This window comes from Fundulus heteroclitus, chromosome 7, assembly GCF_011125445.2.
Source record: "Fundulus heteroclitus isolate FHET01 chromosome 7, MU-UCD_Fhet_4.1, whole genome shotgun sequence".
Taxonomy (NCBI): domain Eukaryota; kingdom Metazoa; phylum Chordata; class Actinopteri; order Cyprinodontiformes; family Fundulidae; genus Fundulus; species Fundulus heteroclitus.
In genome coordinates this window covers 43,629,181-43,657,107 of record NC_046367.1, presented here as the reverse complement: position 1 = coordinate 43,657,107, position 27,927 = coordinate 43,629,181, and the positions used below count along the sequence as shown (strand labels likewise).

The window sequence follows — 27,927 nt, the reverse complement described above, 5'->3', positions numbered from 1 at the left end:
CGGTCTGCAGGATCTGGTTTTATTGACAGGTTCAATGTGACACTTGTCTTCCTCTTTTGGATCAGATGCGTCTTGAACTTCAGTAGCCAGGCTGCAGATCTGAGGAGTTTGTTCCATTCTGAGAAGTAGTCTATGAAGCGAATTAGAGGACTCTTATAGGCTACTGCGGCAAGAGTTATGGCAGCTTGCTTTACCTCTGGGTCACTGTTAGACAGCTCTAGAGGGTCCATGATGAGCTTCGGCCAGGCAACTTCGGATTCAAACAGAAAGTCTGGGGCTTCTATCCAACTTGTGCCTTTTAGAAAGGTCTCTGCCCACATTCCTCTGGATGCTTTATCTGCTGGATTAAGATCAGTTCTAATGTGACGCCATTGTGACTTCTGTGTCAGGTCTCTAATGACCGTTACTCTGTTAGCCACAAAGGTCTTGAATCTCTGTGTGTCACTCATGATGTATTTGAGAACAGATGTGCTATCGGTCCAAAACACAGAGTCTATCATCTCAAACTCTAGTTCATTCGTCAGCATTCGATCTATCCGAGCAGCTAGAACTGCTGATGTCAGCTCCAGTCTGGGAATAGTCACTACCTTTAAAGGAGCCACTCTTGCTTTTCCCATTACAAAGGCAATGTGAGGAGGTCCACATCTGCTGGTCAGTCGTAGGTAACTTACTGTCCCATAGCCACCCTCACTAGCATCGCAAAAATGGTGCAGTTGAGCACTTGTGACTTCAAAGCCAGCTGGTTTGTAGCATCTTCCGATTCTGAAGCTGGAAATCAACTGAAGTTCTCTCAGCCACTCCTTCCATTTAGATGCATGAGCTGTTGGGATTTCTTCGTCCCATCCGCAATTCATCTTGCATAACTCTTGGAGGATTTTTTTTCCAGACAGCATAACTGGTGATAAGAATCCCAGGGGATCGTAGACTGAATTAAGCACAGACAGAATTCCTCTTCTATTATGTGGTTGTTCTTTCAAAGTGATATTAAAGAAGAATGTGTCAGATTCAATATCCCATCGCATGCCAAGAGCACGTTCTGCAGGAAGTTTGTCTCTCTCCAAGTCAATGTTCTTAATCTCTTTGGCCCGTTCCTCTGAGGGTAGTGAGGCTAGGACAGCACGGCTGTTACTAGTCCATTTGGTAAGCTTAAATCCACGTGTAGCACATACTGCCTTCAGGTCCTGGACCAGAGTGATGGCTTTGCTTACATCTTGAACTGATTTGAGACAATCATCCACATAAAAGTTGTGTCTGATGGTGGCAAGAACGGAAGTGTCTGCTTTATTCTTATTATCCTCAGCCGTCTGTCGGAGTGCAAAGTTTGCGCAGCTCGGGGAGGAAACTGCTCCGAACAAATGTACAACCATTCTGAATTCTCTGAGTGGTTGGTTAGTGTTACCATCTGGCCACCATAAGAATCTCAGAAAGTCCACATCATTTTCAGGAATTCTGACTTGGTGGAACATTCCCTCTATGTCCCCCATCACTGCCACTGATTCCTGTCGGAAACGAAGGAGTACACCCAATAAGGTGTTCGTAAGGTCTGGGCCTTGCAGTAACTCAGAGTTCAAAGAAGTACCTCAAAATGAAGATGTACAGTCAAAAACCACACGGATAGATTTTTTTCTGTTTGTGATAGACCCCATGGTGTGGGATGTACCAAAGTCTTCCATCCATCCGGAGGAGCTGTTCTTCAGGTACCATTTCTGCAAACCCTTTCTTGAAAACATCATTCATGAAGTTGACGTAATCATTTTTAAACGACTGGTCTTTCTCTAGTCTTTTCTTGAGGCCTAGAGCTTCTTGTTCAGCCATTTTCCTATTGTTCGGCAGGTGAAGGTCATCTCTGCGGAACGGCAGTCGTAATTCATAGTGACCTTCTTTCTTTGTGATGCATTCATTCATTATTTGAAGGAATCTTTTATCTTCAACAGAGTGTTCTGCCTTCTCTTGGTGCGGCAATTCTGAGAAATCTTGGTTGTATTGTCGGACCAAGAGTTCTTCCAGACGAGCCACTGATATTCTGTTGGCTACTATCTGTGGTCGTCCATGTTGGTCTAAGGGTGGGCTAGTACCCAGAGGTCCGTTTACTATCCATCCCAGGTGTGTTAGGACAGCATACGGCCCCTTGTCTTGGCTGTTAATGACCTTCAGCGGTTCTAAGGCTTTGGGAACGTTCACTCCGATCAGCAGACTGACCTTGGCACTGATGGACTTCAACTGGACCGCTTGAAGGTAAGGCCATTGTTTGAGATCTTCCTCACATGTGATGTTCTCACTGTTAACAGGTATGGCGGGTTGTGTAAATACCTCTGGAAGTTCTATGAAGTCATCACCATCTAGGCTGCATACTTGGAGTCCACTCACATTGTAGGTCTGCACAGGCTTTTCTTGACCCATGGTTCGAAGTAAGATGTCCGTTTTCCTTCCTCTTATGGACAGTTGCTCCATGAGCGTCTCTGTACAGAATGTTGCGGAACTTCCTGAATCCAGAAAAGCATACGTTTCAACAATGTGAGTTCCTGTGGCTGTTTTTACCTTTACAGGCACGATAGGCAGTTTGTGGTCGATGGTACCGGCCCCTGTTCGGACTGTAGATGCCATGCCCAGGATGATTGAGTCTGTGCCACTGCTGGCATCTTTCTTGGCCACTGAAGAGACAGTCACATTTCCTACAGCGCCATCTGGAGGACTGTTTGCTATGTGCAAGATAGTGGGGTGCTTCTTACCACATGAGCGGCATATCAAACGGTTCTTGCATGATTTACTTAGATGGCCTTTAATCAAACACGCAAAGCAGAAACCATTTTTCTTCAGAAAATCAACTTTCTGTTGATGAAGGAGTTTTGTTATTTTCTGACAAGTTTCCAAAGCATGATTTCCTTTACAGTAGGTGCATGGTTTCAGAAATGCATCATTCACATCGGCAGTAGGGCCTTTAATTCCATTTTCCATTTTCACAGGATAAATTCTGTTAGCGTCAGCAACACAAACGACTGGGGAGACTGTGGTAGCAAAACTTTTCTTTGCGCCAGATTTTACATGTGGCACATCTGCTAACACCCGTCTTGGTTGGCTGATTTTAGTGACGTCTTGAATGTCACCAAACACAGGGTCTTGCAATATTTTCACCTGCTTTTCGATGAACTTAACAAGATCACAGAATTTGGGTCTCTGCTGTGTTTGCTCCATGATGTCACATACAACAGATCTCCATCTTTCTCTGAGCTTGTATGGAAGTTTTGACACTATTAATTTCATGTTTGATGGTAAATCAAGTTCTGACATATACTGAAAAGATTGAGCAGCATTGTTGCAACTTCTTAAATACAGTCCATAACTATGCAGTGCTTTAGCATCATCTGGTCTAATTGTAGCCCAGGTCAAGGCCTTATTCATATAAGCTGATGCAATTTTAAACTCATTTCCAAAATGATGTTTCAGCAAACGCTTTGCTTCAATAAAACCAGCTGTAGCATCCAGATGTAAACAGCTTCTGACAAGTTCTTTTGGTTGGCCCGCTGTAAACTGTTCAAGGAAATACAGTCGGTTCTCATTACTGTCAGTCTTGTCTTCTATATTGTGTCTGAATGCCTGCATGAAGAGCTGGAACTCTAAGGGGTCACCACTGAAAACAGGAACTTCTTTTTTAGGGAGTGATGTTTGAGATACAACAGAAACAAGCAGATTTGTCAAGTCTGACTGTCTTTGTATTGAAATATCTGAATGTTCAGACCGGTCCCTTCCAGGAGTGGATTCCTTTCTTGTTTGTACATCTGTTACAGTGACCTTAGATGAATTCGGTTTCATTTTTTGTTTTGCGGGTGCTGCTGCTGCTGCTGCTACCGGTGGTGGTTCAGACATCTGATGTTCACGCAGGGTTTTCTGTAATGGGGTTTTAGGTACTGCTCCTAGTTCAGCAAAGTGAGGTGGAGACAGGATAGAGTCAATTCTGCTGCTTTCACTGGATTTAACTTCAACAGTTTTGGTCTTGTGTCTTTGTAAATATCCTTCCAGATACGCATTCATATCATCCTCTGTTTTACATTGTGGCTTTATTTCTTGGCTTGGCTCAAGTTCCTCTAACACCTTTAATTTACTGTGTGAAATAGCAAGATCTTCTTGTAATTGAAGTGTTTCCATTCTTGCTTGTAACTTTACTTTTTCCAGCTCTGTTTTGTGCTTCTCCTCTAAAACTTTTGCTTTAGCCAATAAACCAGCTTTATCAGCTAGCTGAATACGAATACATGAGACTGTGGAGGATATTTTTGAAGTCTTTGATGCAGTCTTAGATACCCTGGACACACTGTCAGTCACATCAACAAGTGTCTGTGGATCTATGTTATGTTGTTTTAACCATTCATCAACATTAGCAAGGAATTCATTATATCTAGCCATTCTAGGTTCATACCAATCAAGATTTTCACTCTCTTTCACATCATCAGACAACAAAGCTTGAGTAGACTCATGACAGAACTTAAAATCATTCAGTATTGTGTGGAACGCAGCCACTTCTTTTTTCACATCCTCAACATCAACATTCTCACACATTATAGCTTTGATCTCATTCATTTTGCGAGTGCATTGCCCAAGTTTACCACGCCGAGTTGCGCTGAGCGCTTTGAAAGACAGCTCGCTTTTATAGTCTTGCTCTTCCAAGCCTGTGGCCTCATTCTGGCTTTCTTCATCAGACATGATCTCAGTTTATTTAAGTCTTTCTTTTAAATTAGTTTCGTGTCTTACCAAAAACAACGTCAGTATTCAACAGTTCAGTTCCGTTTATTACACGCATTCATTTAGTTTAATTTGCACGCATCCAAGCGCTTAAATTTAGTTATTTTTTATTTATTTTTTTATTTTATTGCAGGCCCGTTTGTTTCCTTTTAGTTCAGCCAGCTATTCAAATAACGTCCACAAAACACAGTCTATTTGTGTCACGTTCTGGTTTATGTTTAAGGTATTTTGCCCTCCTTCCTTAGGTTCTCTGGTTGCTTTGAGTTTTGTCTTGTCTAGGTTCTTGTTTACTGTTAGTTTATCCTGTTTTGTCATCAGTTTTAGTCTTAGCTTTATTTTCTGTTTTAGGTTTGTACTTCAGGGTTGTTTTGTTCTTTATTAGATCGTGTGTGTGTAGTTTGTTTCTGTCCACTTGTCTTGTCAGCTATTTATATTTGTCTGATCTGTTCTTGTTTTGAGCCTCAGCACTGATGTCTGGTCTAATTACTTATTCTGCACACCTGCCTAACTCCACCCCTGCTGCAATCACTTCTCACCGGTTTCACCTGCTTCCACTTCCATATAAACTGTTGAGACCAGACATCAGTGCCAGGTCGTCTGTTTGAGTATAGGTGAGTCTCCTCCTGCAAATTTGTTTATTGGTTTGCTTTTGGATTTTTGACCCCCTTGTCTCCAGAAACCTGAGCCATCCTGTTTTGCCTGTTCCTGCCGTGCCTGCCCCGTTACTCTGTTTATTTTTGTGCCGTCTTTTTGTTTGACGGTCTTTTTGGCTTTTTTCCCTGTTTTGCTTTTTGTTAATAAAGAACCTGATCTGAACCTCTGCTGGTCTGGCTGAATTCTGGGTCCTCTGCTCCGATTCATGACAGAACGACCTGGCCAACACAGGACCCATCGCCAGACCAGCACGTTCACTTTTTTGTTGTTTTTTTTCCCCTGACTTTTTTTTTTCTTCTATGATGAGCCTGCTGCGGCCCTGGAGCTCTGTCCCCTACAGAGCTAATTTGCAGTGGGCCTCATTTGAGGGTTCCAGGCTGGCGTTTTGTCCCCCTGGTGTTGGTCCCAGACGCCACACCCAAGGGAGGAGCACTCTGCCGCAGCCGTCCCTCCGCCGCAAACGCCGGCGAGCGGTTACTCTGGCTGACGCATCGGCTCCTGTCCCTGAGGGGTCGCCGCCAGCGGGCGACGTGAAGACCCAGGAGGGTCCGCCTCCGCTCGGCAACGAGGAGGGAGATTCCGAGGGTCCGCCTCTCCCCAAGTCTCCAGAGGGGGCCCTGGAGGGTCCGCCTCTCCCCAAGTCTCCAGAGGGGGCCCTGGAGGGTCCGCCTCTCCCCAAGTCTCCAGAGGGGGCCCTGGAGGGTCCGCCTCTCCCCAAGTCTCCAGAGGGGGCCCTGGAGGGTCCGCCTCTCCCCAAGTCTCCAGAGGGGGCTCTGGAGGGTCCGCCTCTGCCCAAGTCTCCAGAGGGTTCTCCACCAGCAGGCGACGAAGGGGTCCAGGAGGAACCGCTTCCGCCCAAGCCCCAAGAAGGGGTCCTGGAAGACTCGCCCTCGATTTCAGCTCCAGTGCTGGCTCACCGCAGCTCAAAGACTCAGCCTCCAGTGCCAGCTCCACGTAGCTTTAAGGCACCGTCTCCAGTGCCAGCTCCACGTAGCTTTAGCGCACTGTCTCCAGTGCCAGCTCCACGTAGCTTTAGCGCACCGTCTCCAGTGCCAGCTCCACGTAGCTTTAGCGCACCGTCTCCAGTGCCAGCTCCACGTAGCTTTAAGGCACCGTCTCCAGTGCCAGCTCCACGTAGCTTTAGCGCACCGTCTCTAGTGCCAGCTCCACGTAGCTTTAGCGCACCGTCTCTAGTGCCAGCTCCACGTAGCTTTAGCGCACCGTCTCCAGTGCCAGCTCCACGTAGCTTTAGCGCACCGTCTCCAATGCCAGCTCCACGTAGCTTTTGCGCACCGTCTCCAGTGCCAGCTCCTCGTAGCTTTAGCGCACCGTCTCCAGTGCCAGCTCCTCGTAGCTTTAGCGCACCGTCTCCAGTGCCAGCTCCTCGTAGCTTTAGCGCACCGTCTCCAGTGCCAGCTCCTCGTAGCTTTAGCGCACCGTCTCCAGTGCCAGCTCCTCGTAGCTTTAGCGCACCGTCTCCAGTGCCAGCTCCTCGTAGCTTTAGCGCACCGTCTCCAGTGCCAGCTCCTCGTAGCTTTAGCGCACCGTCTCCAGTGCTAGCTCATCGTAGCTTCAAAGCACTGTCGCCCGAAGCCTGTAGCCAGGCCCTGCCCGAAGCCTGTAGCCAGGCCCTGCCCGAAGCCTGTAGCCAGGCCCTGCCCGAAGCCTGTAGCCAGGCCCTGCCCGAAGCCTGTAGCCAGGCCCTGCCCGAAGCCTGTAGCCAGGCCCCGCCTTTAGTCGCCTGTAGCCAGGCCCCGCCTTTAGTCGCCTGTAGCCAGGCCCCGCCTTTAGTCGCCTGTAGCCAGGCCCCGCCTTTAGTCGCCTGTAGCCAGGCGCCCCCTTTAGTAGCTTGTAGTTCGGCACCTCCGGTAGCCTTTAGTCCGGCGCCAGTTTTTGTTCTCTCTCTCTCCAGGCGTTGGCCTCTGAGGGTCTCGTTCCACCGTCCGGGACGCCCGCCGGAGAACCAGACACGCCGGGGCCGTCGTCCGGAACGCCCGCCGGAGAACCAGACACGCCGGGGCCGTCGTCCGGGACGCCCGCCGGAGAGCCAGACACGCCGGGGCCGTCGTCCGGGACGCCCGCCGGAGAGCCAGACACGCCGGGGCCGTCGTCCGGGACGCCCGCCGGAGAACCAGACACGCCGGGGCCGTCGTCCGGAACGCCCGCCGGAGAGCCAGACACGCCGGGGCCGTCGTCCGGGACGCCCGCCGGAGAGCCAGACACGCCGGGGCCGTCGTCCGGGACGCCCGCCGGAGAGCCAGACACGCCGGGGCCGTCGTCCGGGACGCCCGCCGGAGAACCTGACTCGTCGGGGCCGTCGTTCAGGATGCCCATCAGACTCTTTGTTTTTTGTTTTTCGACTTTCGCCCGGTTTGGGTTGTTTTTGTTTTGACTCTGGCCCTCCGTCCAGTACCTCCCTCCACCCACCCGGTCTAGTCTGTCTTGTTTTAGGGCGTCTGGAATCCGCCCTTAAGGGAGGGGCTCTGTCACGTTCTGGTTTATGTTTAAGGTATTTTGCCCTCCTTCCTTAGGTTCTCTGGTTGCTTTGAGTTTTGTCTTGTCTAGGTTCTTGTTTACTGTTAGTTTATCCTGTTTTGTCATCAGTTTTAGTCTTAGCTTTATTTTCTGTTTTAGGTTTGTACTTCAGGGTTGTTTTGTTCTTTATTAGATCGTGTGTGTAGTTTGTTTCTGTCCACTTGTCTTGTCAGCTATTTATATTTGTCTGATCTGTTCTTGTTTTGAGCCTCAGCACTGATGTCTGGTCTAATTACTTATTCTGCACACCTGCCTAATTCCACCCCTGCTGCAATCACTTCTCACCGGTTTCACCTGCTTCCACTTCCATATAAACTGTTGAGACCAGACATCAGTGCCAGGTCGTCTGTTTGAGTATAGGTGAGTCTCCTCCTGCAAATTTGTTTATTGGTTTGCTTTTGGATTTTTGACCCCCTTGTCTCCAGAAACCTGAGCCATCCTGTTTTGCCTGTTCCTGCCGTGCCTGCCCCGTTACTCTGTTTATTTTTGTGCCGTCTTTTTGTTTGACGGTCTTTTTGGCTTTTTTCCCTGTTTTGCTTTTTGTTAATAAAGAACCTGATCTGAACCTCTGCTGGTCTGGCTGAATTCTGGGTCCTCTGCTCCGATTCGTGACAATTTGATCGTATTAGCATCATCCAACAACATTAAAAGTGTCCGTTTCCAATTAACACGTCGGCATTCAGTTCAGCAACAAGTAACGTTAGATGAGCGATTGCGCTGCTAACGTTATTGTCCATCCAAACGATATTCCAGTCTCTCGAAATGTTTGCTCACCTGGGTCGTAGAACAATAAGCCACCAGGTTACTCACAGAACAGTTGAGACGATGATTTCCAGGTAACGTTAATTCCACACACGTCTTGAAGTAATCCACCAGTCTTCAAGTAATCCACATTGGAAACGTTAATCCACAAACAGGCAATATCCGACACTTCGGGACACAGTTTTTCAACTTAATGTAGCGGCAACTTTGCAGCCACCGCTTCAGAGTAGGAGTATAGGTCAGATCCCAACGCGCGTTTTAGAAAAATAGAGGCATTTATTTGTCTTTAACTTGCATACAAACAAAAACGCTCCCGCATCACGCGGTTGAAAAACTGTTTGTCACTTCCACTCTACCTGTCCGGTAGGTGACGGCACCTATATTACGTCAATCGATCAGCTTGTCAACGTCACGCCCACCATACAGGAAGAGCAGCAAATTGGCACATCAGAATGAAAACATAAACATGTTTCCAACTAAAGATACAAAAATAAATCAGTAGAATTAGAATGCAAATGTGTTCATAATAAATTCAGAAAAACAAAAGAGATGCAAACGGCTCCAACACAACTAATTTTCAGCTTCTGTTAGCAGACACAGCTTAGAGACAGCTCTTTCTTGGATGTTTGTTTTTGTCTGAAGATTCACAGAGCGTACCAGACCTTTGTCTGGAAAGGTTTCCAACACTGCCTAAAAGCCAAGACCCTCATGGAGCCACCGGATCCATTACAATAACTATATCTCCAGGAACAAAATTTCTCTTCTTTTGGTTCTATTTTTGCGCTCTTGCAACTTTAAAAGAAGCCAAATCCTTCAGATCCTCCAGCCAACCTATCCATTGTGGCTAATCCCTGCAGGTATGCCGTCGGCCCATCCACAATGTCTTCGGCAGAGTTCATGCAGCATAACCTTTGCTGGCAGCGTCACCCAGGCCACCACAAAGATTAGATATAGTCTCTATCCTCTTCAGCCACTTTTACCTGATAAAACATGGACTTAATATCTCCCATGAAGGCTACTGGCTTTTGTCTGAATCTGACAAGAACTCCCATAGTGAACTCGTCAGGTTTGGGCCTTGAAGAAGCTGGCTGTTGAGTGAAGCTCCTTTAAATTCAGCTGAGCAGTCAAACACAACCCTCAGACATCTTTTTTTTGGATGATGTACAGCATGATGGAGAATATACCAGATCTTTCTGTCACGAATTTGTCTTTGGATGAACCCAGAATACACACCACCCACACGGAGCTGGTTTTCTGAAAGTTTATTGGATGGAGGATGAGTTGTAGAGGAAGGAATCCAGAGAGGCTGTACTGGACTGAAACAGGAGGTGATGGGAGCAGGGGCTGAAGGACCGGAGAGAGTTCTTTCAGACGTAGGGCTGTGTCAGACCAGAGGTGCAGAGCGAGACAGTTCTTGGAATGCAGGGCTGCTGGAGTACAGGGGAAGCAGGCAATCCAGCGACAGCAGAGAGCAAACTAGGAGCACAGGGGTAGCAGTAAATCCACATGCTTGTCCACATGTCTCTGAGGAAGGTGATGTCACATGTTCTGTTTCAAGTGTACACTTTCTTTGCCTTTTCTTAATCTTTCAGGAATATGAAGCACTGTAGGATGATTCTGACCACACTCTTTCCAAATTAAACGCCTGTCGCAATCTTTGTTCGTGTGTCCACTGCACAGGCAGCCAAAGGACATCCTCTTCTTCATAAATTTAATTTTATCACAATGCTTCATTCTCTGCAGCTTTAAACACTCTTCCAATGTGTGAGACTGGGAACAACAGATACATTTATTTTCAATCTTCTCCATCAAGTTCTGGTTTTGTGGAATTCATTTTTAACCTTTAGCAGTGTCAACGGTAACACCAGTAGCAAAGCTGTCGCCTGCAACTCTGCTGAACTTGGACTGAGACTTTGACATTCTTTAATGTGTGACCACTTGTTCTGTCCTGAATATCCCCAAAAACTGGATCAGGGATTATCTTAACTTGACGTTCAAGAAATAAAACAAGATCTCTAAAGCAAGCTCTGCGATTGTATTTTTTCAAAACTTCATGAGCTGTTGTCCTCCACCTTTCTCTGTATTTAAATGGCAACTTGGTTACAATTTCTCTCATGTTGGTTGGCATGTTCAGCTCTTGCATGTAGTGAAGCTCCATGACATCACAAGCCTTTTCTCTGTTTCTATGTGCTTGCTGCAATGACTTCATGCTCTGATTTCACTGTGGGCCAATCCAAAGCCTTCTCTAAATAGGCTGCAGCAAACCTGTCTTCATTTCCAAAGTGTTCATTCAGTTGATAACCCCTGTCAGGAGTCATATATTGGCAACTCCTCACCAATTCACTGGGCTGACCCTTTGTGAATTGTTCCAGAAAATACAGAGCATCTGCATTATCAGCTTTGGTTTCCCCTCCATGTTCAAAGGTTCTGATGAAGTTTCTGTACAGGAGAGGATCCCCATCAAATACTGGAATCTCACTGTCATGATTTCTCTTAGGATGAACCTGGACAGAGCACGCACACAGAGCTAAAAATAGAGAGTTTATTGCAAGGAAGGTGGATAATGGCAGGTGAAACCAGAGATGCAGGACTGAACTGGAGCAGGGGTGTAGATGTGTGCAGGAGCTGGCAAGCAGGACCAGAGTCACGGCAGAGTGAGTACTTGGAGGCCCGAGCAACAGCAGAACCAGCAGGGTGAATACTTGCAGGCCAGAACCACAGCAGGGTTAGCAGCTCCACCTGAAGTTCAGAGGTGAGACAGGTTAAGTGCAGCAGCAGGCAAAGATTAACAAGAGTAAAACCAAGGCAGGAAACAAAACAACTAGCAGGAGCAAACCAGGTAGACAGAAGAGGAGTGCGTGGAGTCTGATGATGGACCAGCAGGAAAGTGAAGGCAGAGGGAGGCTTAAGTAGGGAGGCTGGCAGGTGAAGTGAGTTCTGACTAATTAGTGACTGACTGCAGCGGGAGAGAGAGGAGGAAACAAAAACTAATAGTAAATAAAACCAGATCAAAACTAAACTCTGACACTCATGAGTAGGTAAAGTCAATAAGTGTTGCTGTTGTACAAGAGTTGAAGTGATTTCATTTTGTTTACGCATTAAGGTACATAAATCTCCTTGTATTTGCACAGGAAGTTGATGTGATTGAACAGTTGAGGCAGGCTGCTCCTCTTTCACTGACAAATGATCAGTTTGTGTTTTTACCAATACTCTTTTCTTGTGTCTCCTGTCTTGATCCAACGGTGCACATCTTCCATTGCTCCTCAGTGCATCCGTTCACTTTCCATGAATCTTTATGTTGTACTGGGAGATAACTTTGTGGGACTGAACTGTGAGTCCAAGTTTCAAAGGGTATTGCTTCAGCGTTGAGTTCTGTTTCTTGTTCTTGTCTCCTTTGCAGATACGACTTCATTCCATCTCCTGGTTCTTGGGCTTCACTTGAAAACTCTGAAGCATTTTGTTGCACAGATAGTTTAACTGTTGATGCAGCAATTTCAAAATCAAGCTCCAGTTGCTCCTTTTCCCTTCTCAGCGCTGCGTCTTCTTTCTCCAGAGCATGTTTTTCCTTTAACATTGCAGCTCGAGCTAGAAGTGCAGCCCTTTCTGCCTCGGCTTTAATACGAGCAGATACTGTTGATTGACCACTTTGCCAACTTTTAACACTGGATGAACTCTTTTGGTGAGAACGTGTAGTGGAAGCATTTGATATGCTGTCCTTAGGACGTACCACATCAGAAACGCCATCGTCTTTTTTAGTTTTTCGACCACATGATGAATAAAACTTTTTTTCACTTAACATTTTTGCTATAAACCATGCATTCTGTATTTCACCTTCTTCAACAGACAAAAGAATTATGACCGTCTTTTGCTTCTTCACACAAATGCATTTTTCCAAGGAATGTTTTACCTCATTAACCCTTTTTTCATGCGTATGTTCTTCAGTTATCTTTTAGATTTTGAATCTTGTTCAATTTATTCTCTTACATTTTGCAAGTTTTTTTTTTTTTCAACAATAGCTTTTGGTGTCATTTTAATCGTTCTTTTAGTTTTGACCACTTGAGTTTCTAGTAAATGTCCCACCTCACTAGAATCAGCGTCAGCGGTCTTTTTTTCAGCCAACTCTTCAGATTTATTTTCAATAATTTCCTTTATTTTCATTCCGCAATAAATCCAAGAGTCACCCTTTAATAATGTTTAGTCCCAGGATCTGAAAGAGAGTGGGTTTTTTGTGTTTTTTGTTTAACATAGTAACCAATGCAGTGGAATTATGCCCACAAAGTAGGGCGTAATTCCACTGCATTTTGGTTACTATGTTAAAGAAAAAAAAAGATAGATAAAACAGTTTACCTTTCTACATAATTCATATTCTCCAGTCACACCATCATGTAAACAGCCTTCCTCCTCCTCCCCCCAAGGCATGGGCAAAGGACGGCCCGCGGGCCACAAGATTTTTAATGCGGTGGCCAAACTTGTCTAATTAAAAATATTATAAAATTTCATTCATTTAGCATTTTGTTCTGCAATTCACGCTTTTTCCCACTAGGTGGCAGACTCCAACCACTTTGGCCTTTATTAACACTTTTTGACATGCTTTGCCCTTTGAACTCATCTGTAAAAATGAGCAAGAAAAGAAAAGTGGACAGTGAGAGCTGAGAGTTTAATGAGGAGTGGAAATATTTTTCCTGAAGTCTGATCATCGCTGTATGTTTGATATGCAGAGAAACGGTCACAGTTTTCAGAGACTACAGTTTCAGCTCTTTGCTACCAGCAGCTATGCTAGCAGACAGTCAGTAAGAAGGGAGGCTGCTGCTCAGAGGCTGGAGGCTGATTTACAAACTCAGCAAAACTTTTTTCATTAACAAACTACGATCCAAGAGTGATGCACCAAGGAAAGTTTTATGCTGACATTCAAACTAGCAAAGGCTAGTTGAAGGAGAGTTTTTAAAGAATGGCTGAGACAGCAGGTTTATTGTGTCCGGAGAGCAAAGACAAGTTTGAAAATCATTTTATCACGCAGGACAGAGACTCTCAGCATGGAACTGATTGATGAAGATATAACAGTGAGTTAAACAAAAAGGCCTTTAAGTTATATTTACTGGCCCTGGATGAAAGTAACGATATAAAGACACTGATCGGCTCCTGGTTTTTAACAGAGGATTAATGACAGTTTTTAGATAACAGAGTTTCTGACCATGGAGTCCCTGAAAGGACAAACAGGGAGAGGATTTATATCACCGGTTGTCTGCTGTCATGGAGAGAATGAAGCTGCTTCATCCATCAGGAATCTCTGTGTACCTATTAGCAAATATTCCAGTTTAATCATGTCGTTAATCCAGTTATAAAACTTGTTAACTTCATACAGCAAAGGAACTTCAGCATCATCAGTTTATTACGTTTCTGAAGGAAACTGAAGCCGATCATCAGGACATGATTTACCGCTCTGGTGTCGGCTGGTTAGGTCTGGACAAAGTGTTCCTAAGTGTTGGAGCTGAGAGAGGAGATCTGGATATTTTTGGAGTTAATGGGGGAAATCTGATGAATTTCCTGAGCCGAGGGACAAGAACTGACTTTGTGACTTTGATTTGCTGAGGACATATTTTCACACATGAATGAGCTGAACTTAAAACTACAGGGGAATTGATCAAAGTTTATTTATAGAACATTTTTCAGAAGTTTATATGGTGAACAAAGAAGAACCTTTACAAGATAGAATACAAACAAAAAGATGCTGAGACAAAATAGATAAAACATAAAAATGTATTATAACAGGATAAAAAGAGATTAAAACTAAAAAGTACATAACAGCAGAATTCAAAACAATTTTAAGAGTTACATAAAAAAATAAAATCGCAGAATAAACAAAAATGACCCACAGCTGAACAACTAGGAGGATAAAGTTTCTGCACAACATGTAAACACATGAAATCCTTTAAATCCAAATTCACTTATTCTCTGAACAAATTTCAAATAAATCTAATTTTCCCACATTAGCCTTGCAAACAGAGGCTGCACAAAATATTAAAAAAATGCAGGAAATTACTGAGCGACCTACAGAGAATTCTGCCATCAGTTCTCTGGTTTTTAAAGAAAATGTCACTTCTGCTGGTGTCCTGTCCATCATCACCAGATCCTGAAGCAGCAGGAACTCAGAGATCTTCAGTCTGACTCCATTTAAAGTTCAACTCTCTGAAACTGAAGGACTTTTATGCTTCACTTAATGAAGCCACGTTTCCAAACCTGTGGAGGACGACACAGAAGATGCTGCTTGGCTCAGCCTACATGTGAGAGCAGACGTTCAGCATCATGAACTTCAACAAAGTCCATCACAGATCAAGTTAACAGACCAACATCTGAGCTCTATCCTGAGATTTACCATAAAAAACTAACTCCAGACTTTGATGCACTGGTAAAAAGGGAGACCAGCAGCACTGTTCCTGCTGAAAGTGAACATGATTTCACTATGATGTAGAAAAAAACACATTTGGAAAATAATTTGTACAATAAGCCTTGGATATTCATGCTTTACTATCTGTTAAAGGCAAAACCTTTATGCAATGGCTTTACATGTCATATTTAGTAGTTTACACAAACACTTCATACATCTGCTCCTGGCCCCGCCCCTCTGGCAGATTTAAGAACCCACTGTGGCCCACGAGTCACAAAGTTTGCCCACCCCTGAGGAGGAGGAGGAGGAGGAAGAGGAGGAGGATGTCAGCCTCCCTGTATCGCTGAAGTCAGCTTGGTAGAGATTTATATTATTACCACAACCAAACCTTTTACTGAGGAGGAAAATTTGGCCTGAAAAACAAGAAGCTGAGGTTATTTTTAATTAAATCTGCAGCAATGAGAACTAAAGGAAATGGTTTATACAGTGATGTCATTAACATTAAATGTGTGAATTATAATGGAAATCATTAATATCTAACAATATTACAAAATCAACAGTTAAACCTAAAACTGTTTCTACAGCAGCTTGTAAATCATGTAATATTTAATAAAATGTAAAATATTAAACACCAAACATCTGTATCCAGCTCAGAGACACTGAGGCACCAAGCTTGATGAATTAATTTTAATCTTCACATCCGTATAATAAATATCTGATCAATTCATCACTAAAACTGAATCTTATCTATTTTTTGAGAGATAGGCGACGGTCTGTGATCGTGACTAAATGGGGATTTTAAACAGCTTTGATCATCTGAGCTTCTGGACGAGGACTGATCCTGTTTAGCTGCTGCAGTTTTTACACTTTTGTTAACTTTCCTGAAATGTTTCCATTTGTCTACAGACACAAAAATATTAAAAACAACTTATTATTGTTGATGTTTCATCTCTGCTGACTGACCTCATGTTCATGAACATGAGAACTAAAACAAAGTAGATTTAATAACTCAGGGAGGATTTCTATTCATCAGTCAGATTTAAATTCAGTTCAGTTTAGACAATAACTCCAAGAGCAAAGCTCAGGCATCAGTAGCAACTTTGTGGAGGAATATAATTTCCTCATTGAAGCCTCCTGGTGAAGCTGAGCAGCTATTAAGGTCTGGCTGCTGATAAACTCTCCAGATCAGGTCAGAAATGACCAATCCTCCACGTTTCCTTCACATCTCTGCCATCTAACTGACTACAGCTCCTTTTCTGTTGCTCACCTGTCGATACTAATTTACCCGGTAGTTTCACTTTTACTGGGGTCTTACTTTCACAGGTCAAAGGTCATGGTCTGGGAGGTCTTTCCAGGTTTGCCAGGATTGTTAAAGGGATAAAGCAGATTAACTTTGTCCTTTGGTCTCTGCTGGGAAATAAGGCAACAAATGTTTTCAAGAAGCAGAATAACTCAGAGATTTATGTCAACATCATGTTCTGGTCAGAGGACTGAGGTCAACATCTCAGCTGCTGCTGGAAGTCCCAGCCTCTACATGACAACCAGGAGGAGGTCTGAATGTTTGCTCACTGCTTCTTGATTTTATTATTTTTCATGTTTCCTGTCTGGTTATTTCAGGCATGAAGAAGCTGGTTGCCTCCATTTGCTCCACAGAAGGAAACCTCTAGATTAAATCTTAGTTTTATAATTGATTTAATTAAATCAGGACTTTCTCTGGTATCTAAACAGACACATTAATGAACTAGGAACCAGTGTTTAAATGACCATTAACCTTTTGCATTATTCTTGGTCACTGCATCTAAATTATGGAACGATCTTCTCTCCATATCAGAGGAGCTCAGACCTGGAAATTTTACAATCTCTGCTGAAGACCCACTTCTTTGCTGTTGTGTTTATTTTATCCTGTTTACAACATTGTGGAAAAGCTGAGACTTCCTTTATAAATGTGATAAATAGATAAATGTGACTTAAAATAGAACCATAAAGCCATCTACTACACATTAGTTTTGTATTTTAAATCAAAGATAAAAACAGAGAATCCGCTCTGATCAGTTTTTCAAACCAGTAAAATCTGTTTGTTCGTCTTTAAATCTGTTATTGAGGCAGAAAAACCTGAAGGAACAAAATAACAGTTTCTGTTTGGACCGGCTTTAAGACTGCAGTAGTTTACCATCAGTAATCTGACAAACTGACCTGTTCATGGATACAAACTAACAAAATGAATCTATTCACAGGAGCGCTGGTATTGGAGAATCACAGCAGCCAACAACAAGTTAATGACGCTCCTGGAGCTTTTCACAGAAGTTCTGAGGTTCCTGAAGGACGATGCTCTGAAAACCATCAAACACCATCCAGCAGGAGGAGAGATCTCAGCGTCTGACTTCACCTGGGTGCTGACTGTTCCTCACAGCTTAAAGGATCTTACTAAACGGCTCATGACAGAAGCTGCTGTTCTGGTAACATCATGATTTTAAGAGTCCAGCAGCTCTGAAATGTTCAGAAGAATCAGACTTTTTATTTCTCCTCCAGGCAGGTCTTGTAGGAGAAGACACTAAAGACAAACTGGTGTTTGCTCTGGAATCAGCAGCAGCTTTGGCCTGGTGTTTGAAGCCTCCACCTGATGGCTTCATCACACAGAACCACAGCAGAACCTCCCAGGATCAACCTCCAGAACCAGCAGGCGCTGGTACCAGCTGTAACGGTACTGTCTGGATCTATAAAGTCTGTCATACAAACATTCACCATAAAACAAGCTTTGGTCTGAATTTTTAATGATATGTTTGATCCTGTTGATGCTGATAACTTCTGTTAATATTTAAGTTTTTGTTACATTTTTGTTCTTAAATGTTTCAGACCATCAATCGATTTATAATTAAAGATAAACTGAATAAATACAAATAATATATCCATCCATTTTCCGAACCGCTTTATCCCTCATGGGGTCGCGGGGGTTGTTGGTGCCTATCTCCAGCGTTCACTGGGCGAGAGGCGGGGTACACCCTGGACAGGTCACCAGTCTGTCGCAGGGCAACATAGAGACAAACAACCATTCACACACACACTCACACCTAAGGACAATTTGGAGAAGCCAAATAACCTAACAGTCATGTTTTTGGTCTGTGGGAGGAAGCCGGAGTACCCGGAGAGAACCCATGCATGCACAGGGAGAACATGCAAACTCCATGCAGAAAGACCCAGGGGTGTACTTGAACCCAGGACCTTCTTGCTGCAAGGCAACAGCGCTACCCACTGCGCCACTGTGCAGCCTGCACAACAACCACAACCAAACCTCACAAATAATATATTGATGTATAATTTAAAAATATAAAGATATCCAAACTAATCTTTGTGTAAAAACTTAATTTCCTCCTAAATTGAATAATAATCTCGAATCAAAAACTTTTTTTAGTTTCTGGGAATAAATCTTTAAATCTCTGAAGAGGGATATTTTTCCACTTTTGTTTGCAGAATATTTTTAATTCAGCTTTATTGGAGGATTTTCCAGCAGGAGTCGATGTCTGAGGTTATTTCACAGCATCTTACACTGATTTCAGTCCAGACTTTGACTAGGCCACTCCTTTATTTAACCTCAGAGTCAGACTTGCTGCTTTGCTTCAGTTTCTCTTGAACCATCAAAGACTTTCCCAGAAATCTTGGGGATCAATCAGACTTTTTGTGGGACGGGTCTTTGTGTTCTTTTGGACCAGCAGTGGTTCTGGCCTTAAACTCTCCTATGGAGGCCATTTTAGGTCAGTCATTAGTATTTATCTTTAATCAAAGTTATTTATATGTGTTTAACGTCTTCAGTTCATATATATTGATGTTCTGGTTCTGGCCACGGGGCGTTTGGGATATAAATTCGTGGGCTTAGGGAAGACCAGGATGCTGGTGGTGGTTCTGTGGTTTTCTACCAGTCTGTCAGTCAGTCAGGCGTCTGTCCAGCAGTCCTGCAGGAGTCCTAGCAGGAGAGGCAGCAGGAGGCCTGGGACATGGACCTTGATGTTTGTCTGCTAACTGGGAATCAAACCGACACACAGAGCTGCATTTGGATTTGGACTTCTGTACTGAGTCAACCAGAACCCCCATAATGCATCAGGAGATTATCTGAGTTACATTTGCCTTCAGGTTGGAGGCCCATCAGCTGGAAAGTTTGCCTCGCCCTCATTGTGTCTCACAGACGTGAGACAACCTTCTGTGTGTTAATATCCATGTAGTGTTCAGCTCTACCTGCTGATCTGCCTGTCATAGATCCAACTTTGTGAAGTTCTCACCTCCAGCTGGTTGTAAATAGATCCTGTGGTTCTGGAATAGGATCCTGATCCACTTCCAGCAGAGGGTTGATTGACTCTTTATAATCCCCACAGATCCTGACTGATCCACTTCAGCAATGTTCAGTGTGGGTGTCGCCCGTTCACTGTGATCAACAGGAGTTATAACTCCATCTGCTTCCATCTGGATTAACTGAGTTTCTGCAGCTTCCTGAAGGGCATAAGGGACAGAACCGGGTTTATAAACTAGGTAATGGTCCCTGGTATCACTTGTAGTTCTGCTTTAAAACCAGTGACCTTGCCTAGAGCTCACATACCTCTGAGTATCTGTTCCATAACTCCTCTAAACTCTCAGTAGTTCCTCCGTTTACAGGAGACCAATCCAGCTTCAGCTGTTTTATCCAGTCCCTTCCAGGAAGGCTGGACCATTTCCTTCTACTAGCAGCAGGTTCAGTGTGAGATTAGTGCCTCTGCAGCTCAGTCACAGTAAGTTTAACTTTCAGCCTTAGTGACTGTTGGCTCTAAGGTTTTAGTTCACAGTTTCAGCTTTTTAAATTTACTCTTGTACGGTCTCTCAGATTTCACAGAGACAGCAGCTCCTGCTTCCATCTTCAGCTGCTTCCCATTAACCCTTACATTCACATAACAAGTTTTATCAGTTTCTGCTCCACATTCAGGACAAATGTTTGCTTTTCCAGTTTTTCCAGTCAACAGTTCAACACTAAAGTTAATGTTTGGTTCTGATTCACAAATTCTGGAGCAGAGTTTTTCTTTGCAGAACTTACCTTCTTTCATCTTGACACGTAGAGCTGTCAGCTTCTCTGGAGGACGGTGGATGTCCTGAACATGTTCATGTGTCCTTGTGTCCATCCCCTGTGATCCATCGTTGTCCTCTTTCTGGACTGGAACCACTTCTGATGAGGCTCTAGATGTCTGGTCCAGTCTGCTGGCTTGTCTTGTTGCCTCTCTGGTCGGGAACAACAAGCTTTTCCAACGTGTCCTTTCTTCTGACACCCTCTGCATTCTGCTTCCCTGAATCAACATTTATCTGCTGTGTCACTTTTCAGTAAATCTGTAACAAACCTTCCTGGTTGCTTCTCTCTTTGTAGTCTCTGATCTGGAAAAGGTGCTCTGACAGATCTGTGACCATTGCTCTGCATTTTGCTTTGTTCCTTCATGGACCAATCCCTGATCATAGCTGACCTGGCAACCCGGATTGATAATGTGTAGCTCTCCACGTTCTGCACATTAATCTGGACCTGCTGGTTCTGATCCATCAGATCCATTCAGGGAAAGGAGGGACATTCAGCAGAAGGTACTGAGCTGATTGGTCAAAGCGACACCTAGTGCCCGCCTACCAAAGGTTGGTTTTAGCCATGATTAGCGCTAAAACTCAATTAATGTGCCGACATGTTTGTCCTGAAGCTAAATAAAATTAAAATTAATGTTCCTTAAACCACCTTTGATCAACAGCTGTCCAGCTAAAACAAAAGCCAGTAACTCAAAGTGCTGACATCCCACAAAGTGTCTGAGCCCAAATAAATGTTCAGTAAAGTCCAAACTCACTACGCAGCTGCAGCCAGAAATAGAAATGATCATCAAACAGCTTTATTGACATTAAGCAGAAGCTAAATGACATCACTGCCATGTTGGTTCAGCAACATCAGAGCTCTGTGTTTCCTCCAGAAAACATCCTGTTGTTGATGGAGATCCTCTTCACTACAAATCATTAATCAGAGCCTCTGAGACCCTGGAGGATAAAACATCCAACTGGACTGTTTGCACTTTCTAGAACAATCCACCAGGGGGCAGCCTAGAGACCTTGTAGCTGCCAGCATTTACCATCAGAGCTGAGTTTTCTCAGAGCTAAAAGTTTTCTGTCTGAACATTTTGGAAACTAATACAGAATTAAACATCAATCAATGGATAAAATTAACAACTGGACAGTCATTAAAAATGAGGAAAAATCACTAAAAACAGTTTCCCCGTTTTTAAAGTGATGCTTAAATGTGACAGAACATAATGACACAGATTAAATAACTGGATTTATCATCAAATATGAGGAACTTCATCCTAAAGCTGCCAAATAAAATGAGAAATAGAGAAATGTGGCCTGAGACTTTCAGGAGAAAAGAGGTCAGAGAGTTATTCACTGATCTTGTTGCTTTCATTGAAAAAAAAAGTTAAAGTTGCATCTGATGCATTTATTATTATCCTGGACCAACAACAGACTAACTCTAAAAACACCAACAGCAGCTTTACAAAGCAGAAGAAAACAGGAAGCAGTTTTATTAAAAATGTTACTGCAGTGAAGAATGAATGAATACCTGGAAATAAGAGAAAGTTCTACAAAACCCACAGCTGCTTCTACTGACTCCTAAGTAATTTTAAAGTAATATTATTATTAAAGTTAAATGATAATCCACATAGAGTTAAAGTGAACTTTATTAAGGTAAATTAATGTATTTTGGTTGTTTAAAACTGGGACACATGAGCAGAGACTGCAGAGGTCTTCAGGATGGTTCTGGACGTCACTGAGGACATCTCAGTGTCCACATTGTCCAGGAAGCTGCAGGATGGTCCACCAAACGTCCACAGCATCCTCTGAGTACTACCTCCACAATGACTCCAAGCTGTAGCCATATCAGGATGATGATGAAGAAGATCACTCAGTCCTTTCTATCATTGCTGTCCAGGTCAGGAGTCTAGAAACTAAGACAACTGAGCAGATTTCTGCATTTCTGGACCCGGGCAGCAGAAACACATTTTACACAGAAAGTTTGACCAGAAAACTGCTGTTGAAAGACAAAATCACAAGGATTCAGTTGTGAACAACGGGACATAAAGACATTATGAGAACAAACATCATCTCTGGTCTACAAGTAGCAGCACTTGATAAAAATGGTTTCATTGAACCTCCAGACGTTACGACACAATAAATAATTACTGTTTCAAGGTGGAACGCTCCACAACTGGAGGATGGAGACAAGTGGCCGTACCTGCAGCTCCACAACATGGATGCTGATGGAGGTTTGCTGATTGGCAGAGAAGCTCCTAAAGTAAAGGAGCCGTGGAGCTGATGAAGAGTCAGGATGAAGGCCCAGATGCAGTCTGGACCAGAGCTGGACGGCTCATCAATGGTCCACTTCAGAGTGAGAGGAACCAGACAGGCTGCCCTGCTGCCACTGCTACCAGGATTTCTGCTGAACATCTGGAAACAACGTTGACTGAACAATACCATCATGACTTCAATGAAAAAACATCACCAGAGCAGATTGAAACGTCCAGAGAAGAAATCAAGTTTCTGAATATTATGAACAATCCAGAACAATGAACTGATGGACATTATTGGACTGACTTCCCCTTTAAAGCTGAAAACTGCATCTAACCAGTGAACATCTGGACTGCAGAGCAACGTCTTCAAGGCTGGAAGAGAAAGTTTGAGAAGAAGAGCTTCAAGAAGGATTACATCTCATTAATGGAGGACCTGATCTGTGATGGATCTGCTGAAACTGTTCCTGATGATCCCTGAATGGACGGTGGAGGAAAAGTCTGGTATCTACCTCACCATGGTGTTTATCAGCCAGAAAAGACAAACTGGTTGTTTCTGATTGAGCTGCAACATTTAAAGGGATTTCTCTGAACCAGCAGCTGTTAAAGGAACGGACCATCTCAGCTGTGGGACTTCTTCTAGCTTTAGACAAGAGTCCATTGCAGTTCTGGTAGATGTTTCACCAGGTCCATGTTCCAGAGAAACAGAGAAACTTCCTTCACTTCCTCTGGTGGCCTAATGGCGACACTTCACTGATTCCCAAAGAATATCTGATAAAGTCCATCTGTCTGGAGCCGTGTCCTCTCTGAGCTCTGCAGATTATGCAGGAAGAAAACCAGCAGGAGACAAATCCCAGCAGTTTCCAGCTGAAGTGGTCGATACGATCCAGCAGGATTTTTATCTGATGATGGTTTAAAACCTCTGAGGAAGAGGAAGCAGTAACATTTATTCAGGATTTTAAAGCTCTCTGCAGTAAAGGAGGATTCAGGCTCTCCAGGCGGCTCAGTAACAGCCGTGCAGCGCTGCAAACATCTCAGACAACAGAGCAAAGGAAACGTTGGAGATGGATGGAGATGAGCTTCCAGTGCAGCGGCTCTTGGACTGCAGTGATTCCCTCAAAGTGATGCATTCAGATCCAGAAGCTCACTTCCAGAGCGCTCCATAGAAGAAGGGGAATCCTGTCAGCAGTGATCTCACTGATCTCCTGGGATTTCTGCTCCCTTCATCATCGCTGCCAACCTGCTGCTACAAGAGCTCTGCAGGAGAAACCTGGGCTGATGATGCTGTTCTCCATCATTTCTCCAGACCATGGACCAGCTGGAGGATCTGGAGAGGAGATCAGAGTTTAAAGTGGATCATTGCATGAAGCATAAATACTTTTGTCCTGTTCTAGCAGCTCCTCCACTTCTCTGATGCCAGCCAGGTGGGACAAGCTACAGTTTCCTGTTTAAATCACAAACTGAGCATCATGATGGCCTCACATTCCTCCTGGGAAAGACCAGAGTTGCTCCAAGCAGATGACCATCCCCGGTCTGGAGCTCACTGCAGCTGTCCTCTCTGTTCTCATGGACCAACTGCTTCATGGAGAGTTACATCTGAACCCTGAGACCTCTGTTTTCTGGACTGACAGCACCTCCGTCCTGAAATACATCTGCAGTGAAGCAAAGAGGTTCATAGCTTTGCTGCTAGCAGAGCGTCCATCATCAGAGAAGCTGCACCAGCGGACCAGAGGAGATATGTGAGCTCTGAAGACCATCCAGCAGATGAGGCATCAGGAGGGATGAGAGCGGAGAACTTCTTGGAGCTCAGCAGATGGATTAATGGTCCTGAGTTCCTGTTTGAGTCTGAAGACAAACGGCCTCAGCTGGATGTGAGGAACGATCCACTTCCTGCTGATGGTTCTGGAATAAAAAGGATGTGACTGTCAATGCTGCTGCTGAGGAGATGAAAAGCCCTGCCAGATGTTTCATCTCCTACTTTTCATCCTGGGGAAGGACATGATGAGGCAACATTAACTCAGCGTTACATTCACCGTCTGCTTGGTGACGCAGGAACAAACCACATGTTGTCCAGGCTGGTCAGAGATGCTGGATGATCAGAGAAACTCTGCTGCAGGAGAATCCTGTCTGATTGGGTCACCTGCAGAAGAACCAGAGGAAAGATTTTGGATCAAAAACGGTCGATCTGCTCCAGAAAGAGTAACGCCAGATAAAGCTGCATTTCCAGATGCTGGAGGAGATTATTTTGACTCCATTGATGCTAAAAGAGGCAGAAGTCTAGTCAGCAGGTATGGAGGATATTTACAGACCGACCAGCCGTGCTGCTCATTTAGAGGCTTTTACTCTTGATGCTGATTCCTGGATTAATGCGATCAGAAGATTCATCTGTAGACGTGGTCCAGTCTCCTCCATCAGGTCAGACTATGGCACCAATTTATGGAGCTAACAGAGAACTGAAAGAAAGTCTGGCTGCTTTGAACCGGGACAAAATCCACCAAACTTTGGTCCAGGATGGCATAAACTGGCATTTTAATCCACCTGCAGCCTGACATCAAGGTGGCATCTGGGAGCTCCTGATTGGCTCAGTCAGAAGTGAACTCACCTGAGTTTAAAACAGCAGGTTGTGGATGAAGAAGCATTGCTGACTGTTTCTGTGAGACTGCAGCCATCTTTAATGACCCATTACTCAGGTCTCTGATGATCCAGAAGATCCAGAAGTCCTCACAGCAGATCACCTCCTGATATTAAAGGCAAACCTGTTACGCCACCTGGACTGTTAGAAAAGCAACACCTGAACCTGAGGAGAAGATGGAGACAAGTTCAGGAAGTGGCTGAATTGTTCTGGAAAAGATGGATCTCTGAGTTTTTACCCTTGATGCAGGAAAGACAAAGATGGAGGAGAGAGAACAGAAACATCTCTCATCGTCCTGGTTGCTGATGCTGCTGCACCCAGAGGATGGTGGCAGGTGGGAGAGTCCTGGCAGTCAAAGCTGGTTCTGGAGGCCCGGTTGGTTCAGTGCAGCTTTAGACCAGAACCAGAACCAGACCCAGAACCAGCCTGTTGGAGAGACCAGAGACAAAGATTTGTCTGCTTCTGAAAGACATCTCTATCTTTCTACTGTTCACTCCCCTCATCTGTCTTTAATCGTTTTGCACGTTCATCATTAAGAAAATGCAGAACAAAGAAAAATCACTTAATATTAAAGCCTTTTATAGAATAAACCACTGATGATGCTAGAATCTCTCCTTTAATGTTTTGTAGCTGTAAATGTGATTTAATGGACAATTAGGGGCCGGTTGGAGGAGCTGTTTGTACATTTTGTTTGGTTTGTGAATAAGTTAACTAATTTATTTATTTATTGTTTGGTTTATTTTTGTATTTTTCTTTAATTATAGTTGTTTATAATTAAGTATAAGTATAAAGTGGATAAGGCGCCTGTTCCACTTGGTGTGTATTATCTAACCAGAACAGAAAATAACTGTTTTATCTTGTCTAGAGTATTTATGTAAAAACTATTTCCAATTCTTCTGTTTATTATTGAGAGCATTTCTATAAATACTGTAAAAATTTATCTGTACTATATTCTTTGTACATTTCTCCAGTTTCCATACAATATTTTTACTGTTATTTATTTCTCCTTAATAAAACTCTGTTACTGGTTTTATTTCCTTTAACCCGTCAGACCAAGGTTAGCTGCTGCTGTAACTCACATCTGCAGCTCTACAGAGAGATTTCTATCTATCCATCTATTGTCTATATAAACTTATCCATGCAGGGCAGTAGGTCTGATTCTTCTACATTTCAGTTTTATTTCCTCATCAACTCCAATCTCTCCCTGAGTCTCATGACTTCAGAGAAATTAAATGTTTCTGGTTAAATGACATTTCTTAAATGGAGCCTCATCTCAGGCCTCAGGGCTTTATTATCAGACGTAGCATCACCTCCTCTAACACTGAATCATGACACCTTCAGCATCTTTTCCTCCAATATCTGTCAAAGACGCGTCACTCAGACAGAAAAACTCTCCCTGTCCATTTTTACTGCATTAGTTCACCTTCTAAGGTTGGTCTGATGGAGCTGCTTTGACTCAGAGTCACTGATCTGGAAACTTCTCCAGAGTTTTCCAGCATCACAGACTCTGGTGACAGAGATGGTGAGAAATAAACCGGCCTAAAAACCTCCAGCTGAGCCTGAAGCTGAAAACACTGAACATGTTTCATCCTGCAGCTCAGTGAGGTTTCTGTGTTTGAACAGATCCAGCAGGAGGTCCAGAACCAGGAGAAACCAGAGTTCTGCTGGAGACCCAGAACCAAGATCAGGTGGCAGTTCACTTTAAGAAGGAACCAGAAGGAACCAAAGTTCTGCTGGAGACCAGAAACCCAGACAGAAAACGGTACCTTGTTGTCGACTGTGGAGGTAAATGTTAAACAGGGTTAATTAAATGTTTATTGACAGACGAGCTTTAAAATCTTTGTTCACACTAAGAATCCAGATAAATGAGGATTGATGTAAACTTTTAGATTAAAGTTTGCTGGATGTGAGTTTGAATGTGAAATAAGTTGTTTTCTGAGATTTCTGCTTTATTCTGTTTTATTCTCTTCCTGTTTGTCTAAAGATCGATATGTTCACTTCACTGTTCATGAAGTCCTGGAAGGAGGAGCCTTGAAGAAGCTGAACATGGACACTGGATACGCTCTGGGAGGACGATTTGTGGACAGCAAATTCAGGGAGTTCCTCCGAAAAATTTTCTCTGATGGAGTTTGGATAGAATATGAACAAAACTTCCCCAGAGAGGTTCAGAAAATGATGTTTGAATTTAACCGTTTCAAACATTTAGATGAAGATGTTCAGATCAGCTGCCCAGATACCCTGAGAGAACGAGCTCAGAGAAAGAAAGACATTAAAACGTTCTTTGCTTCAGTGGAAGGAGCTTCCTGGGAGGATGGAGTCATCAAAATCTCCAGAGACAAACTGAGGTCTTTCTTTGATGACAGTCTGCAGAGAATCACTAAGAGTCTCAGAGACGTATTAAATGAAAACTCCAACATTGGGTTTATTGTGTTAGTGGGGGGCTTTGCTGAGAGCCAGATGCTCCGTCAGTTCATCACTGATAAGTTTGGACATCAGTATAAAGTCCTGTGTCCTCTTAGACCCCAGGAAGCGGTCCTGAAAGGAGCCGTAGAGTTGGGGAGAAACCCAGAGTTGGTCCAGTTTGATTGAATTGTTTTTACTGAGAATCATTTTCTGTTTTTTGTTACTCTGATTTATTTCCATGAACAGTTTTTAGGAAAGTAAATGTTGTTAAAATGTGTCAACATGTAGTTTTAATCCCTGATTTTTGGTTCTACAGTAGAAAATATTTATCTTTATGGAGGACATCGCTGATGGAAGAATGATGTACTGTGGTCTATAATTCAGAGCTGATTCTGTGGTAAATCAGTGGATTCTAGTATAACTACCTGATGATGAGAATAAATAACTTTATTAACAGAGATGCTGGTCCAGGTATTAAAATATAAACTGAGTTCCACTGAAGT

At 43.7% G+C, this 27,927-nt stretch overlaps 2 protein-coding genes across 2 annotated transcripts in view; both read left to right on the top strand.

Moving 5' to 3' along the window:
* Positions 1–5,875, top strand: part of LOC118563573 — a 209,987-nt gene extending 204,112 nt beyond the window's left edge. Inside the window, exon 8 of the mRNA XM_036138672.1 lies at positions 5,798–5,875. Coding sequence (XP_035994565.1) covers positions 5,798–5,875 — 78 coding nt within the window. The remainder of the gene's footprint in view (positions 1–5,797) is intronic.
* An 11,452-nt stretch (positions 5,876–17,327) lies between these two features.
* LOC118563793 (heat shock 70 kDa protein 12A-like) lies at positions 17,328–27,879 on the top strand. Its single transcript, XM_036139727.1, has 4 exons — positions 17,328–17,526; positions 17,600–17,771; positions 26,645–26,806; positions 27,006–27,879. Exons 1-4 carry the CDS (start codon positions 17,347–17,349, stop codon positions 27,608–27,610), a joined length of 1,119 nt encoding a protein of 372 aa, XP_035995620.1. The 5' UTR covers positions 17,328–17,346; the 3' UTR covers positions 27,611–27,879.
* Positions 27,880–27,927: the final 48 nt, after the last annotated feature.

Bases quoted from the DNA above. Each gene is read 5' to 3' on its own strand.
- LOC118563793 (XM_036139727.1), top strand. From the start codon at position 17,347: ATGACGCTCCTGGAGCTTTTCACAGAAGTTCTGAGGTTCCTGAAGGAC. The intron at 17,772-26,644 runs GTACTGTCTGGA...GTGTTTGAACAG, and splicing joins CGCTGGTACCAGCTGTAACG to ATCCAGCAGGAGGTCCAGAA. The intron at 26,807-27,005 runs GTAAATGTTAAA...GTTTGTCTAAAG, and splicing joins CCTTGTTGTCGACTGTGGAG to ATCGATATGTTCACTTCACT.